At 49.4% G+C, this 14,108-nt stretch overlaps 1 protein-coding gene across 1 annotated transcript in view; it reads left to right on the top strand.

The window, feature by feature from the left end:
* Window positions 1-13,771, top strand: part of LOC102930848 (myocardial zonula adherens protein) — a 94,140-nt gene extending 80,369 nt beyond the window's left edge. The window contains exons 13-15 of the mRNA XM_037910810.2: window positions 9,563-10,273; window positions 11,590-11,812; window positions 13,070-13,771. Coding sequence (XP_037766738.1) covers window positions 9,563-10,273; window positions 11,590-11,812; window positions 13,070-13,210 — 1,075 coding nt within the window. The 3' untranslated portion in view covers window positions 13,211-13,771. The remainder of the gene's footprint in view (window positions 1-9,562; window positions 10,274-11,589; window positions 11,813-13,069) is intronic.
* Window positions 13,772-14,108: the final 337 nt, after the last annotated feature.

Genomic DNA, 14,108 nt, shown 5'->3' with positions numbered 1-14,108 from the left:
TTCCATGACATTGCCACCTTTTCCTCTGTGGTTTGCACAAGGAGAAGAGGTGGAGATATAGGGCAGGAGGGGGTGAGCTGAGGGATATGCATCATCCTGCCTCTGGCTGTGTGAAGAGTAAGTTAAAAAACTTCCACTTATAGGTCTAAAGGGTTACTGGGGCTTGGGAGTTGGCCAGAGGAGGGGCTAGAATTCAGAGCAGATGCAGGGGAATAGAGCCTTTATTTGGCGTATTACAGCTTCCCTGGGATCACCGAAATTGGGGAGGGGGAGTATTCTTGCCTATTTGTCAGAGGCAAACCTGCCTCCCCTGACAGAATGATCAGGGAGAAATGGGGCAAACAGAGATTTCTTCCTTCTCCTGTAGGATTTTCTGCAGGAGGGGATGATCTTGTCTGGGGGCAGCAGGCACTAATACAATCCACTCACTAGTCACTTAGTTGGGTTTTTCTCACCCTGATCATGGTATTTTTTTTTTCCAATGGGTAGCTGCCGACTTGATTAATCTCATTTCCCCTGGCCCTCAGCCTTTCCATTCACCTTCCAGCTGAGCAAACAAAGGGGTGGATAGTCATTTTAACATGCTTCCTCTCTCAATCCCTCTGGGACTGGCCTTCAGTTCATCCTGTTCATAAAACAACTGTTTTAACAATCTCTGAGAAATGTCTCTTTACTAGTACTTGGACCAAGCGGCCTCTATTGGGATAAACTTTAAAAGACCCAAATCTGCCACCTGGGAACCACCATTCAGCTAATGGCTTTATTATTATTACTACTAGATGGAGTGGGTTTAATAAAGATCATGGCACTCATAACAACCAGTTCAGAAAAAACAAAATAAGCAAACCAACAGAGTCTCAAGTTCTATATTTACTTTGTGTATTACCCACAAAGATATTTTAAAACAAGTTTGACATAACAAGTCTCATCTATGTTCTTTGTTTAGATTTTGCATTTCTCTGTTTGGACAATGAAAGTCAATGGGGTCAGTTTCACTTTTGGTTTCTTTTGTGTTGCAAGGTTTAGCTCTTGCATTGTGAAGAGGAATGTTTATTTACTTCAAATCATCTGTTCTCATTTGGGAATTTTTTAAAAAAGGTAGAAATGTATTCATTGTCACTACATTTTATAAAAACCTGTATTTTCAAAATGTAAATTTGTGGCCAAACTAAAAATAGTCAATAGAAAATGTCAATTTGCAAAAATCCCTGTAATCTCTACCTTTACCCTTACTTGAGCAATCCCGGACAATTAAAAATCTTGAGTCCCAGTAAGATCCTATGGTCAGCTAAAAGATAATGTCCATTTAAACAAATGGAAGTGGCTAGATTTTTTACCAGTGAAAAGTGCAAATCAGTTTTAGTAAGAAATCTAGACCCCCACTACTTTTTCAGTAAACTGACTGTTGAACACCAGACACAAGTATCTGCTTCTGTTCTCTACTTTTTCTTTCATCCAGCTTACTACAAAATGTGCTTCTTCCAATGAACGTAATAACCACGTTCAAGAATGCAGACTGTGTGACATGGGGATCCATCTTGAGTTGAACTCTGATGGGCTGAGGGCCCTTTGCTTCAATTGGGTCACTTGATTTATTTAGTGCAGAAGTCAGCAACCTGTGGTTCATAAGCCACAGATCTTTTCAAACATCTGCACCACTCAGCTTGAAATAGGAAACTGGCGCCACCCTACCATCCTCATTCAATTCCCTTCCTTCCACTCTTAACCCACCCCTTTCTTCCTGGTTCCTGCTGTTTAAGTCCCACTCCCTGTAGTCTTGAGTGCATTTCTCCTATTTTGCTGGTTGTCTTGTGTTAATATTTTGAGGGAATATAGATGTATTTGAAAATTGCCATTTTGAGTCTCATCCTGGTATCTGTTCTTTACATCAGTCACTTTACAAGGGTTGCCCCATTGCACAATAATTGAGTGAATATGACAACATTATATAAATGTTGCTTTTGGGGTGGTAGACAGCTACTTTCTGTTATTCTTGTTTATTTAAAGTACTACTAGAAAGTTTAACAAAATGACTGGCTTCAGGAATGAGGAAATTTTCTATCTGGCTGTAGGCATCTGCTTTCTAACCGCAGAAGCACTTAGGTTGGGTGAGCGAAAGGAACAACTTTTCCACTTTGACACATGCGGGCTGCTAAGGGTGCTGAACGAAGGGTATAGATGCTGTCCTTTCCCATCGGTTTTGCTTTTTCAGCTATTACCAGGAGCTAATTTGAGAGGTGGAGGGACTTTGTAAAAGTCCCCACAATTCAGACTTGAGTAACCACCCTAATCCTGCCCTTGGAGCAGTGAAACCACCACACTGATTCTTCTACATCTTTGTTCCTACATCATGGAGGGAGGAATGAATAGCATTTGTCCCTAATGAATTAAAACACTGCATTAATATCTAATGAGACATCAGGATCTCAGTAGAGAAAACATTGCAGACTCTAAGCTGGCCGCATCATTGGTCTGAACAGGTAGAACACACTTGGGTGACTGAGGATTGCATTCACAACTGGTTTCAGAGTAGCAGCTGTGTTAGTCTGTATCCGCAACTCCAACATCATCTTTGACACCGTTTATTTTTAAGACACAGTGCCCCACAAAGTTTTATCTATGGTAGAGAAAAACATTATAATGTATGACCGTACACACGGTTATCTGGAAGGTGAGTGTGGAGTTCTGTGCAAAGTGGGAGTGCAGTTGGCAGGGCCGTGGGATATTAGACCCCAAAGTCATTGCGGGTAGAGATAAGGGGGCATGGAGGGAAGAGGACCGTGAGGTTTGGTCATGAGTTGGTTTATTTGTGTGTATGGGATGCAGCAGGGGTCATGTAGAGCGGGAGGTGATCAGGGTTTGGAGAAGGGTTGTGTGGAGGGAGGAGCCTGGGACTCGTTTGGGGGGGGGAACTGATGGGGGTATAATGTCTGTGGGGGATGCAGGGGTTTATGGAGCGGGGGGTGTCTGGTCAGTGGTCCGGCAGGGGGGAGGTGGGTGGAGGTTTAGGGGCAGAGGAGGGAGATTGGGCATATTTGGGATGGAGGCGCTGGAGAGACGGGGGTGGGGGGGGGGGCGGGACCCACCCGGCCGGGGGTGGGTGTGCGCGCACTTGGTAGAAAAACGGGACCTAGAGAGGGGCGGGACGACCGGCTAAGGGCCCAGGGATCAGTGGCGCACGCCTCCGCCTTTCAACACAGTCTGACCCTGCTGCCGTACCGTCCCTTCCGGTAACATGGCGGCCTCCTGTGTGCGGCGGAAGCCGCTGGCGGAGCCGGCGCTGGGGAACCCCCTGCAGTGGCAGGTGCCTATTCCCGGCCGGCTGGCAGCATGTCATCGCCGCCAGGGGAAGGCGGGGAGCTGCGGGGCCGAAGCCTGCAAGAGCTGCAGGAGATGCTGAGGCGCCAGGAGAGGCTGCTGGCCGCTCGGTGAGCGCGGGGCAGGCGGGAGCGAGACCCCGGAATAGCGCCCCGCGGCCACCACCCCGGGGCTGGGCTGAGCCCGTCCTTCCCCGGCCACGGGCCCGCGCGGCGGAGACGGGTAACCGACGTAACGGCTTCCCGCCGGGGACCAGCTGCCCGCCCCCAATACGCACACAGCTGCCCTCGTGCACGTTCCGCCCAACACCCTGCTGCCATCCCCGCCCGGCGCCTACCTCCTAACCCCCCGCCCCCGCACGCACCGAGAGATGCACTGGTGCCCCAACACCCCGCTCTCATTCCCCCCGCCCCACGCACGGAGCTGCCCCAACACCCCGCTCTCGTTCCCCCCCTCCCCCGCCCCACGCACGGAGCTGCCCCAACACCCCGCTCTCATTCCCCCCTCCCCCGCCCCACGCACGGAGCTGCCCCAACACCCCGCTCTCATTCCCCCCTCCCCCGCCCCACGCACGGAGCTGCCCCAACACCCCGCTCTCATTCCCCCCGCCCCACGCACGGAGCTGCCCCAACACCCCGCTCTCATTCCCCCCCCCGCCCCACGCACGGAGCTGCCCCAACACCCCGCTCTCATTTCCCTCCTCCCCCGCCCCACGCACGGAGCTGCCCCAACACCCCGCTCTCATTCCCCCCGCCCCACGCACGGAGCTGCCCCAACACCCCGCTCTCATTCCCCCTCCCCCCCCGCCCCACGCACGGAGCTGCCCCAACACCCCGCTCTCATTCCCCCCGCCCCACGCACGGAGCTGCCCCAACACCCCGCTCTCATTTCCCCCCTCCCCCGCCCCACGCACGGAGCTGCCCCAACACCCCGCTCTCATTCCCCCCGCCCCACGCACGGAGCTGCCCCAACACCCCGCTCTCATTCCTCCCCCGCCCCACGCACGGAGCTGCCCCAACACCCCGCTCTCATTCCCCCCGCCCCCGCCCCACGCACGGAGCTGCCCCAACACCCCGCTCTCATTCCCCCCTCCCCCGCCCCACGCACGGAGCTGCCCCAACACCCCGCTCTCATTCCCCCCTCCCCCGCCCCACGCACGGAGCTGCCCCAACACCCCGCTCTCATTCCCCCCGCCCCACGCACGGAGCTGCCCCAACACCCCGCTCTCATTCCCCCCCCCGCCCCACGCACGGAGCTGCCCCAACACCCCGCTCTCATTTCCCTCCTCCCCCGCCCCACGCACGGAGCTGCCCCAACACCCCGCTCTCATTCCCCCTCCCCCCCGCCCCACGCACGGAGCTGCCCCAACACCCCGCTCTCATTCCCCCTCCCCCCCGCCCCACGCACGGAGCTGCCCCAACACCCCGCTCTCATTCCCCCTCCCCCCCGCCCCACGCACGGAGCTGCCCCAACACCCCGCTCTCATTCCCCCCTCCCCCGCCCCACGCACGGAGCTGCCCCAACACCCCGCTCTCATTCCCCCCTCCCCCGCCCCACGCACGGAGCTGCCCCAACACCCCGCTCTCATTCCCCCTCCCCCCCGCCCCACGCACGGAGCTGCCCCAACACCCCGCTCTCATTTCCCCCCTCCCCCACCCCACGCACGGAGCTGCCCCAACACCCCGCTCTCATTTCCCTCCTCCCCCGCCCCACGCACGGAGCTGCCCCAACACCCCGCTCTCATTTCCCCCCTCCCCCGCCCCACGCACGGAGCTGCCCCAACACCCCGCTCTCATTTCCCCCCCCCCCCGCCCCACGCACGGAGCTGCCCCAACACCCCGCTCTCATTTCCCCCCTCCCCCGCCCCACGCACGGAGCTGCCCCAACACCCCGCTCTCATTCCCCCCCCCCCGCCCCACGCACGGAGCTGCCCCAACACCCCGCTCTCATTCCTCCCCCGCCCCACGCACGGAGCTGCCCCAACACCCCGCTCTCATTCCCCCCTCCCCCGCCCCACGCACGGAGCTGCCCCAACACCCCGCTCTCATTCCCCCCCCCCCTCCCCCGCCCCACGCACGGAGCTGCCCCAACACCCCGCTCTCATTCCCCCCCGCCCCACCCACGGAGCTGCCCCAACACCCCGCTCTCATTCCCCGCCCCACGCACGGAGCTGCCCCAACACCCCGCTCTCATTCCCTCCCCCCTCCCCCGCCCCACGCACGGAGCTGCCCCAACACCCCGCTCTCATTTCCCCCCTCCCCCACCCCACGCACGGAGCTGCCCCAACACCCCGCTCTCATTTCCCTCCTCCCCCGCCCCACGCACGGAGCTGCCCCAACACCCCGCTCTCATTTCCCCCCTCCCCCGCCCCACGCACGGAGCTGCCCCAACACCCCGCTCTCATTTCCCCCCTCCCCCGCCCCACGCACGGAGCTGCCCCAACACCCCGCTCTCATTTCCCCCCTCCCCCGCCCCACGCACGGAGCTGCCCCAACACCCCGCTCTCATTCCCCCCCCCCGCCCCACGCACGGAGCTGCCCCAACACCCCGCTCTCATTCCTCCCCCGCCCCACGCACGGAGCTGCCCCAACACCCCGCTCTCATTCCCCCCTCCCCCGCCCCACGCACGGAGCTGCCCCAACACCCCGCTCTCATTCCCCCCCCCCTCCCCCGCCCCACGCACGGAGCTGCCCCAACACCCCGCTCTCATTCCCCCCCGCCCCACGCACGGAGCTGCCCCAACACCCCGCTCTCATTCCCCGCCCCACGCACGGAGCTGCCCCAACACCCCGCTCTCATTCCCTCCCCCCTCCCCCGCCCCACGCACGGAGCTGCCCCAACACCCTGCTCTCATTCCCCCCCCCCTCCCCCGCCCCACGCACGGAGCTGCCCCAACACCTCGCTCTCATTTCCCCCCCCCTCCCCCGCCCCACGCACGGAGCTGCCCCAACACCCCGCTCTCATTCCCCCCACGCACGGAGCTGCCCCAACACCCCGCTCTCATTCCCCCTCCCCCCCGCCCCACGCACGGAGCTGCCCCAACACCCCGCTCTCATTCCCCCTCCCCCCCGCCCCACGCACGGAGCTGCCCCAACACCCCGCTCTCATTCCCCCTCCCCCCCGCCCCACGCACGGAGCTGCCCCAACACCCCGCTCTCATTCCCCCTCCCCCCCGCCCCACGCACGGAGCTGCCCCAACACCCCGCTCTCATTCCCCCCCTCCCCCGCTCCACGCACGGAGCTGCCCCAACACCCCGCTCTCATTCCCCCCCTCCCCCGCTCCACGCACGGAGCTGCCCCAACACCCCGCTCTCATTCCCTCCCCCTCCACCCCCCCACGCACGGAGCTGCCCCAACACCCCGCTCTCATTCCCTCCCCCGCCGCCCTACGCACGGAGCTGCCCCAACACCCCGCTCTCATTCCCTCCCCCGCCGCCCCACGCACGGAGCTGCCCCAACACCCTGCCCTCATTCCCTCCCCCGCCGCCCCACGCACGGAGCTGCCCCAACACCCTGCCCTCATTCCCTCCCCCGCCGCCCCACGCACGGAGCTGCCCCAACACCCCGCTCTCATTCCCCCCCCGCCCCACAGACGGAGCTGCCCTGCTTCCGGCCCCCCCAGCACCCACACACGGAGATACGCATTGCTACCCCAACACATTGCTGTCATCGCTGCTCCACACACAGAGCTGCCCTGCCTCCTGCCCCCCCAACCACTACCACCACCTAAAACACAGACACACGCGCGCACGCACACACAGACACACCACTACCCCATCAGTATTGTCATCCCCCCCACACACGTACCACGCACACACACAGAGCTGCCCTGCGTCCTGTCCCCTAGCTTCCACCACCTCCAACACACACACACACAAATAGAGGTACCACTACCGCAAGACCAACACACCGCTATCATCCCCCCCTACTTGTACACGCGTGCGCACACACATAGCTGCCTTCCTCCTGTTCACCCACCCACAGCCACCACCATTTCCAAGACACGCAGACATGACACAGTGAAGCCTGATCTTGCCAGTGACTTTGCAGGAGCACCTGTCCCCCCACTGTCTGCTGTCACTTTGGATGGTGGATACCACAGTGACAGGAGCTGAGTTCTTGTGAGAGGGATAACAACCAGGTCACAGATTGGGTTTGGTGGGCAGAACAGGCTCAACAGCCGGAAGAATTTTCCCCTATTGAAGGGGCCGCTTCACAGGGGCTGTGCCAAGCACAGAGAGTGCACTGATAGAAGACAGAAGGATTTGGGAGTCCAAGCAATACAGGATCAGACAATCATAGAATTCAGTGCCAGAAGGGCTGACCGGATCATCTGGTCTGATTCCTGTATATTACAGGCCACCAACGCCACCCAGCGCCCACACGCTAAACCCAATGACCAAAGTATTACAGTCTACGGAAGACTAGACTGTTAGGTGCCACAGGCAGAGAATAGGTGGGAGTGAGGTACATTTACGCCCAAAGCCAGGAAAGTGATTGTTCGGTAGACGCAGTTAATCCTAGCAAGTAACCTGCACCCACACACCGCAAAGGAAGGTGAAAAAGTTTGTCACTGCCAATTTAACCTCAGGGAAAATTCCTTCCTGACCCAACACATGGTGATCACTTAGATCTTGAGTCTGGGAGCAAGAACCAGTGAAGAACAATAAATAAGTGATGCTTTTGTGTTAGTAGGGCCTGATCTTGCAAGCACTTAAGCATGAGTGACTCTATTCAAAGTCAGTGGGGCTCCTCACATGAGTAAAACCACCCCACGTGTTTACATGTTTGCGGGGTCAGGGCTTTAATGATTTGCAAATATAACATGTCATCTACAGAAATACGTGGTTTTTAAGGAGGCTTTCAAGTCTTCTTTCAATAAAAAGAGTGTGTGTGAGAGACAGAGTTAATGAGTAAAGGCCAAAGTGGGGAGGGGAACACAATTTATGGGGGGAAATATAGAGGGGTGGTGTCTAAAACTTAGGCTATGTCTTCATTGTAAAAAAAGATATGTCTTGTTTCACATTGAGATAGCAAGTTTGATGTAAAATTGTAGTGGAGACAAGACACAAGTAGTTTTATACCTCAGTGTAGCTAGTTGAGGTAAACCCCAATCAGTGGGGCTTTGATTACAACTAGCTATGCTGAGGTAGAAACTTCTGTGCCTGGTCCCCTCTAAAAAATGTACAGTGAGGTAGCTAACTTAGTATAAAGACATATCTTTTTTTTTTTTTTTTTTTCCTTCCAGTGAAGGAAAACTAAAGAGTGGGGAAAAGGAAGAACTAGAACAAACATGCATCCTGCACAAATGTGCAATTTTAGCCCTATTCTCTAAGGTCTGGTCTACACTGAAATCTTTTCCTGGTGTTGGTCAGGGCATTGTGGTTTTTTGGGTTTTTTGCAACATTTCTATAGCAGCAACATCCCTTGTGAAGATGCAGTTATACTGGCATAGAAGTGCTTTTGCTAATATAGCTTATTTTGATATAAACTATAGTGGCAAAAACAGATTTTCGCCAGTGTAAGTTGTGTATACACTAGGAGGGTTTGCTGGTATAGCTTTACCAGCAAACCTTTTCTAGTGTAGACTACACCTAAGAGATCTACTTACTGATACTTCACTTGATTTTTTCATAAAATCAGTTAGTAAAACTTTCTTGGACCCAATTTACTGGTTGTGAATGCTACTCATTTGTGTCAGAATCACATCACTTTATAGGTTGGATTTCACACGCGCACACTTCTGTGATTAATTTGCTACAGATAGCTTTGATAAGATAATAGAGTTGTGAAGACTGTTCTGGGTAAGGCTGTCAAGACAACAGTTTTAGAAGTATACTCAAGTTTTATAAATTCACAGTTCTAAAGTCAATTGATAAATATCTTCAGTAATCATAGCACAGTTCACTTCAGTCTTGTATTTTCCCCTCCCAGTTCTGTGATCTTTTAAATGAAATCGTTGTAAAATATTTGTCAAATCATTATTTCAGCTCAGAATAATCTTCACTGGTTTGGCAAAATGATTACTTTTTTTCTGCTATAGTCATGAACTTATAAAACTACAGATGTCATGCATTTATGCAAACTTAAAACATTCTGAAAACATTAGAATTCTAATGTCATGGAACCAGCAATGTTTCATGAAAATATTAAAACTATTAACTTTATCCATCTGATATTACATATGTGAATATCAGAAATAAGACTGAGGCTTGTCACATAACTATTTCTTTCTTATTTTTAGGACATTTATTTATAGACTTCCAGATAAAGGTAAAAAGATCTCTGATTTTGTTGAAAAGCTGAAGCTTTCCATAGCACAGCAGGAAGAATTAAGGAGGACAACTGAACTGTTGTCTGTTGTTAGACTGGAGTTTCAGACAAAACAAGAGGAGATTAATACAAACAAGCAAAGAGTTGCCCTGAGTGAGAACAAATCAACATATAAAGTTTTCTCATCTATTTATGAAAACTCTGCTACTCTTGTAAACAAAACTTCTACAACTGTTTTGCAAGACAAGGAAGGTGAATGTACCGAGAAAAGAGACACAGGTACAGTTTCTTCAAAGGGCCATAAAAAACTTGATCAAATAGAGAGTATGATAGAAGACCTTGCAAAATCTCACGAAAGTGAATCCAATTTAAATTCATCCACAATCAGCCTGATGAAAATTGATCAGCAGATACCTAAATACAGTTCTCTGGGTGAAACAGAAAGTGCAGTGGATGCTTCAGGCAGCAGTGGTGACATGCTGGTGGATGCCTTTGAAAGAGTTGCAGTTGGAGATGGGAATAACAATGAAAGAAAATCAGAAAAAGAACAGAACATTGCTAAATTTAAGAAGAATCCCTTTGGAAGCTTTCCCACCGTGGCATCAAAAAAGCCACATTATATTGAAGTTCTAGAATCAAGAGCTAAGAACCCAAGAGCTAAAAATAAATTTAAAACCAACCTGTAAGTATTGCGGAATATAGAAGTTTCTCATAAATAGGAGGGCTAACTATTATCTATATAAAATTTGCGACTGTAAATGCTTTTGGCTTTTGCTTTGTTTTGACAGAATTAGAGGATCAAAAAGACGTATGGCATTTAGTGTCATGCTAGTTTAATGTGCTAGTCCCCCACATCTGGAGACTGGGGCTAAAATCCTGATTCAAAAGTTATCATCAAAAAATGTGTCGCTTAGTCTCCTGATTCCACGAGTAATAAATAACCATCATCAATCCTGAAAGGTTTTTTTGGTTCACGCTACGAAGCTATTACTTAACTGGCAAATATTCCTTTAGGACTACAATTGAACTGTAATAGCAGGTGGCTTTTCAGGATCACTCTGAATTTTAATTTCTATATTGGCAAAATTGTCTGGAAACTTCAACAGTGACTGCCTGAAGTTTCCCTGACTCCCAGCCATTGCTATTTTATGGGCACAAAATACACAGAAACATAGAACTAGAAGTACAACTTCTGGCAGAGATTTTTTCCCCCCGAAAAGAATATTTGCTACAAGTTGGTGACATGATAGCGTTTTGCACCTTTACTAGGTGCTATTCTGGAAACAATTGATATGCATCATGGAGCATCATCATAGTGCCTTCATATAATTGAAAAGATTAACGTATTGTAGCTGCAGATCACTACATTAGAAGATTACAAGCTGTATGAAATCACTAGTTCATTTTTTCCATTGATTAAAAACTTCAGATATTCACAGAGGAAGGCGGGAAAGAGTGACTCCAGGTGTCTGTGTAGTATGTGATTTTATGGTTAGTATTAGAAACCTGTATGTAGAGAGAGATTGTACTTAAGTAGGGCACGATCCTTCAATGTGCTGGAGCATTTCCTGTGGAAAAAATGAATGTCCTCAACCTCAGGGAAGTTAATTGAAGTAGATAGCGTTCAGTAGATTGAGAGAGGCTGCATATTCTAATAGACTTATTGCTGAGCTGGGAACTCTTCCATTCTAATCCTTGCGAAAGCAGTGATTTACGGTGTGGCTTTGGGGAAGTCACTTAACCTGTCCATGAATTTTTCCTCATTGGTAAAGTTTCCTTCCTTGTAAAAGTGCTGTGAAAATTAATTACCTTTTTACATGAAGAAGCACTATGAAAGTTCAACTTATTCACTTATGTGGTACATTATAATATGACCTGATTTATACTGTCTCTTTCTTAGTCTTTCTGTATCAGAAATGACTATTTCTAGAATTAAAAACTACATCTTAAATTCACATTGCAAATATGGGTCGCAACTTCCCATTTGATCCCTTTTAGATTACCAGCTGAGTGGAGTGGCTCATCTCATGATTCCTCACCTAGTCGTTCACCTAGGAGACTTGGATCTTCAATTTCCGAAGAAGAAAGACGTCTTAGAGATAAGAAACATCTGGATGACATCACAGCAGCCCGGCTGCCACCACTTCATCATGCACCTACCCAACTGTTATCTGTAGAAGAATCAATAGCACTTCAGACACAGCAAAAAGAAATATATGAGGTATGAATCAGTGTTACTGTTTGGACTGGAAAATGTAATTATATTGCTGAGACCATTCTGGAAAGCCATGGTATAAAGGGTATGCTTTTCATATGTTAGTCAGTCGAGACTCTCAGACTCTCTTTAGAAGGTCAGATTAATTTTTCTATTTGATTCTGTCAGTGGTGTTTTCAAATTCAGTCTTTAGAGCTGTTTATCAAGCAGTAAATAAAATTTAGCATTATTCTTTGCATATAGTAATGATCAATTCGTTGCAGTGTCACTTGTCACCTCTGCTTTGAACTCAAAAAGTATGCTCTGTAACGAGCATACCAGTCACTAGTGTATGCTGGATGCCCCATTCATGCTAATAAAGGCAAAAGAAGTATCCAGTGTTATAGATCTGAAATGTGAGCAGGTAATTACCGTTGATTTTCTTTGCACTGTGACTGGCAATGACCAAGTTCTTTGTAGTCATTGTAGTAGGGAAATTTCATTTTGAACAGAGATCTCCTGTGGCACTGGATTTTGGCATTGAATTCCATATGATGACAGACTGGTAACGTTTAAAACTGGACAGCTAGTAAAAACTTATTGGTGTTGGGCTATTTAATTTCAGTGTGGTGCTGCTTAATATTTTACAAGCACTTGCCAATTAATAATCTCAGCGTTCCTGAGAGTTAGGTAAATAGCTCAGCTAAAGTAGCTGTTCAACATACTGTAGTAAGCAGTAACAGAGTGTCTACAAGAAGATGGTGTTAGTTGGAAGAAAAATGAATGTAAAAGGAATAATATATTTTTCCGCCCTAAGACCTATTGTGAATAGACAAGAACTTTTTACAGGGGGGTGGAAAAATTGGAACTGGAGAAATTAGAACTGGAGAAATTACAGGAGTTGCCAAAGGCCACAGTCTTTGTTGGAGCTGGGAGTTCTGTTTCTCACATGACTCTGGTAGGCAACATCTCTACATAGGCCTGATCTTGCTCAAGTGGAAGCAGGTCTTATGTAAGAATTGCAGCATGGAGAAACTGCTGCTCAAGTAATAAAATGAAATCATTTCTAAATCAAAATATTAAAGATCTTTTTGTTTAAATTTAAGGAAATGTCCACTGTTTCTTGCAGATGTTAGGAATAGTTGGGTTGACACTTAGTGTGATCATGCGAGTTACTCTGTAATGTTTCTATTTTTTAGCTAGTAGATTTTTGACATCCAGGATGAATAACAAATTATAGTTTAACTTGTCTCTCTTTCCTTCCTGTGTGTGTTTTGTTTTTAGGAAATGCAAGCAAAACTTGCCGCACAAAAGCTAGCAGAAAGGTTGAATATTAAAATGGTCAGGTATGAACCTGAGGGGGAAACATCAATGAAATACAGAGAAGTGAGGGATGAGGAAGACTACCATTCATTGGAAGACTGAGTTCAAAAAGGAAAATATCTGGCAATGGACAGTGTAATTGATCTCTTGCGCTATCCTTTTAAAAACTCGATAACCAGGATTCTTGGCCTTGTAGATTGCTGTGTTTGCTAGAGGAGATGTGGCACTGCAGCTCTGGGAAGGGATTAATAGTTTGAGTACAAATGATATTGGTGTTTGTGGCCTGATTTTCATACGCAGAGTGTGTGCTCAGCGCCTCTGAAAATTGCCCATTGGGCTTTATATAGCTCAGCTAAAGTAGCTGTTCAAGCAGTGACAGAGTGTCTACAAGAAGATGGTTATAGTTAGGGGGAAAATGAATGTAAAAGGAATATATTTTTATATTTTATTTTTCCACCCTTAAACCTATTGTGAATAGATAAGAACTCTGAGTTATAAAATAACTTAAATCCTCTTCAGGCTCTAAGGGACATTCTCTCCAGCTATGGTGTTAAGCAAATCTAAAGATTTAATTAATTTGAAGACTAATATTTTCTATTAAAGGCCTTGGTGTTCTTTTACTTCATACTATTTTTGTACATTGATTAAACTTTTGGAATACTATTGTCTGCTGAAATTAATAGAAGAGATCCTTCCTCTAGTTTCATTGGAAGAAATAAAGTCTTGGGTGTTTTTTCAGTAATGCAAACTAGCCAACCCTTGAAGAACAAAAATCTCTCAAACACAGCATCATTTTCTTTGCTTCAACTGACGTTTGAAAGTGGAGAGCACCAGTGAAAAGCTTTTCTTATTTGCAAAGAAATACAGCTCAGATAAAAAAATAATAGAAAATTCTTTATTTTCCTTGCCAAGATCTGGGTTCTAAGACTCCTCTGCAGCATAAGGAATGCAGTTCCCTGCTGCAGACTTAGTTATTGGGAATAGCATTAGCTGTTGTAGG

This window comes from Chelonia mydas, chromosome 10, assembly GCF_015237465.2.
Source record: "Chelonia mydas isolate rCheMyd1 chromosome 10, rCheMyd1.pri.v2, whole genome shotgun sequence".
Lineage (NCBI taxonomy): Eukaryota > Metazoa > Chordata > Testudines > Cheloniidae > Chelonia > Chelonia mydas.
Note: the sequence above shows the minus strand (reverse complement) of the source record. Positions and strands in the feature narration are given on the sequence as shown.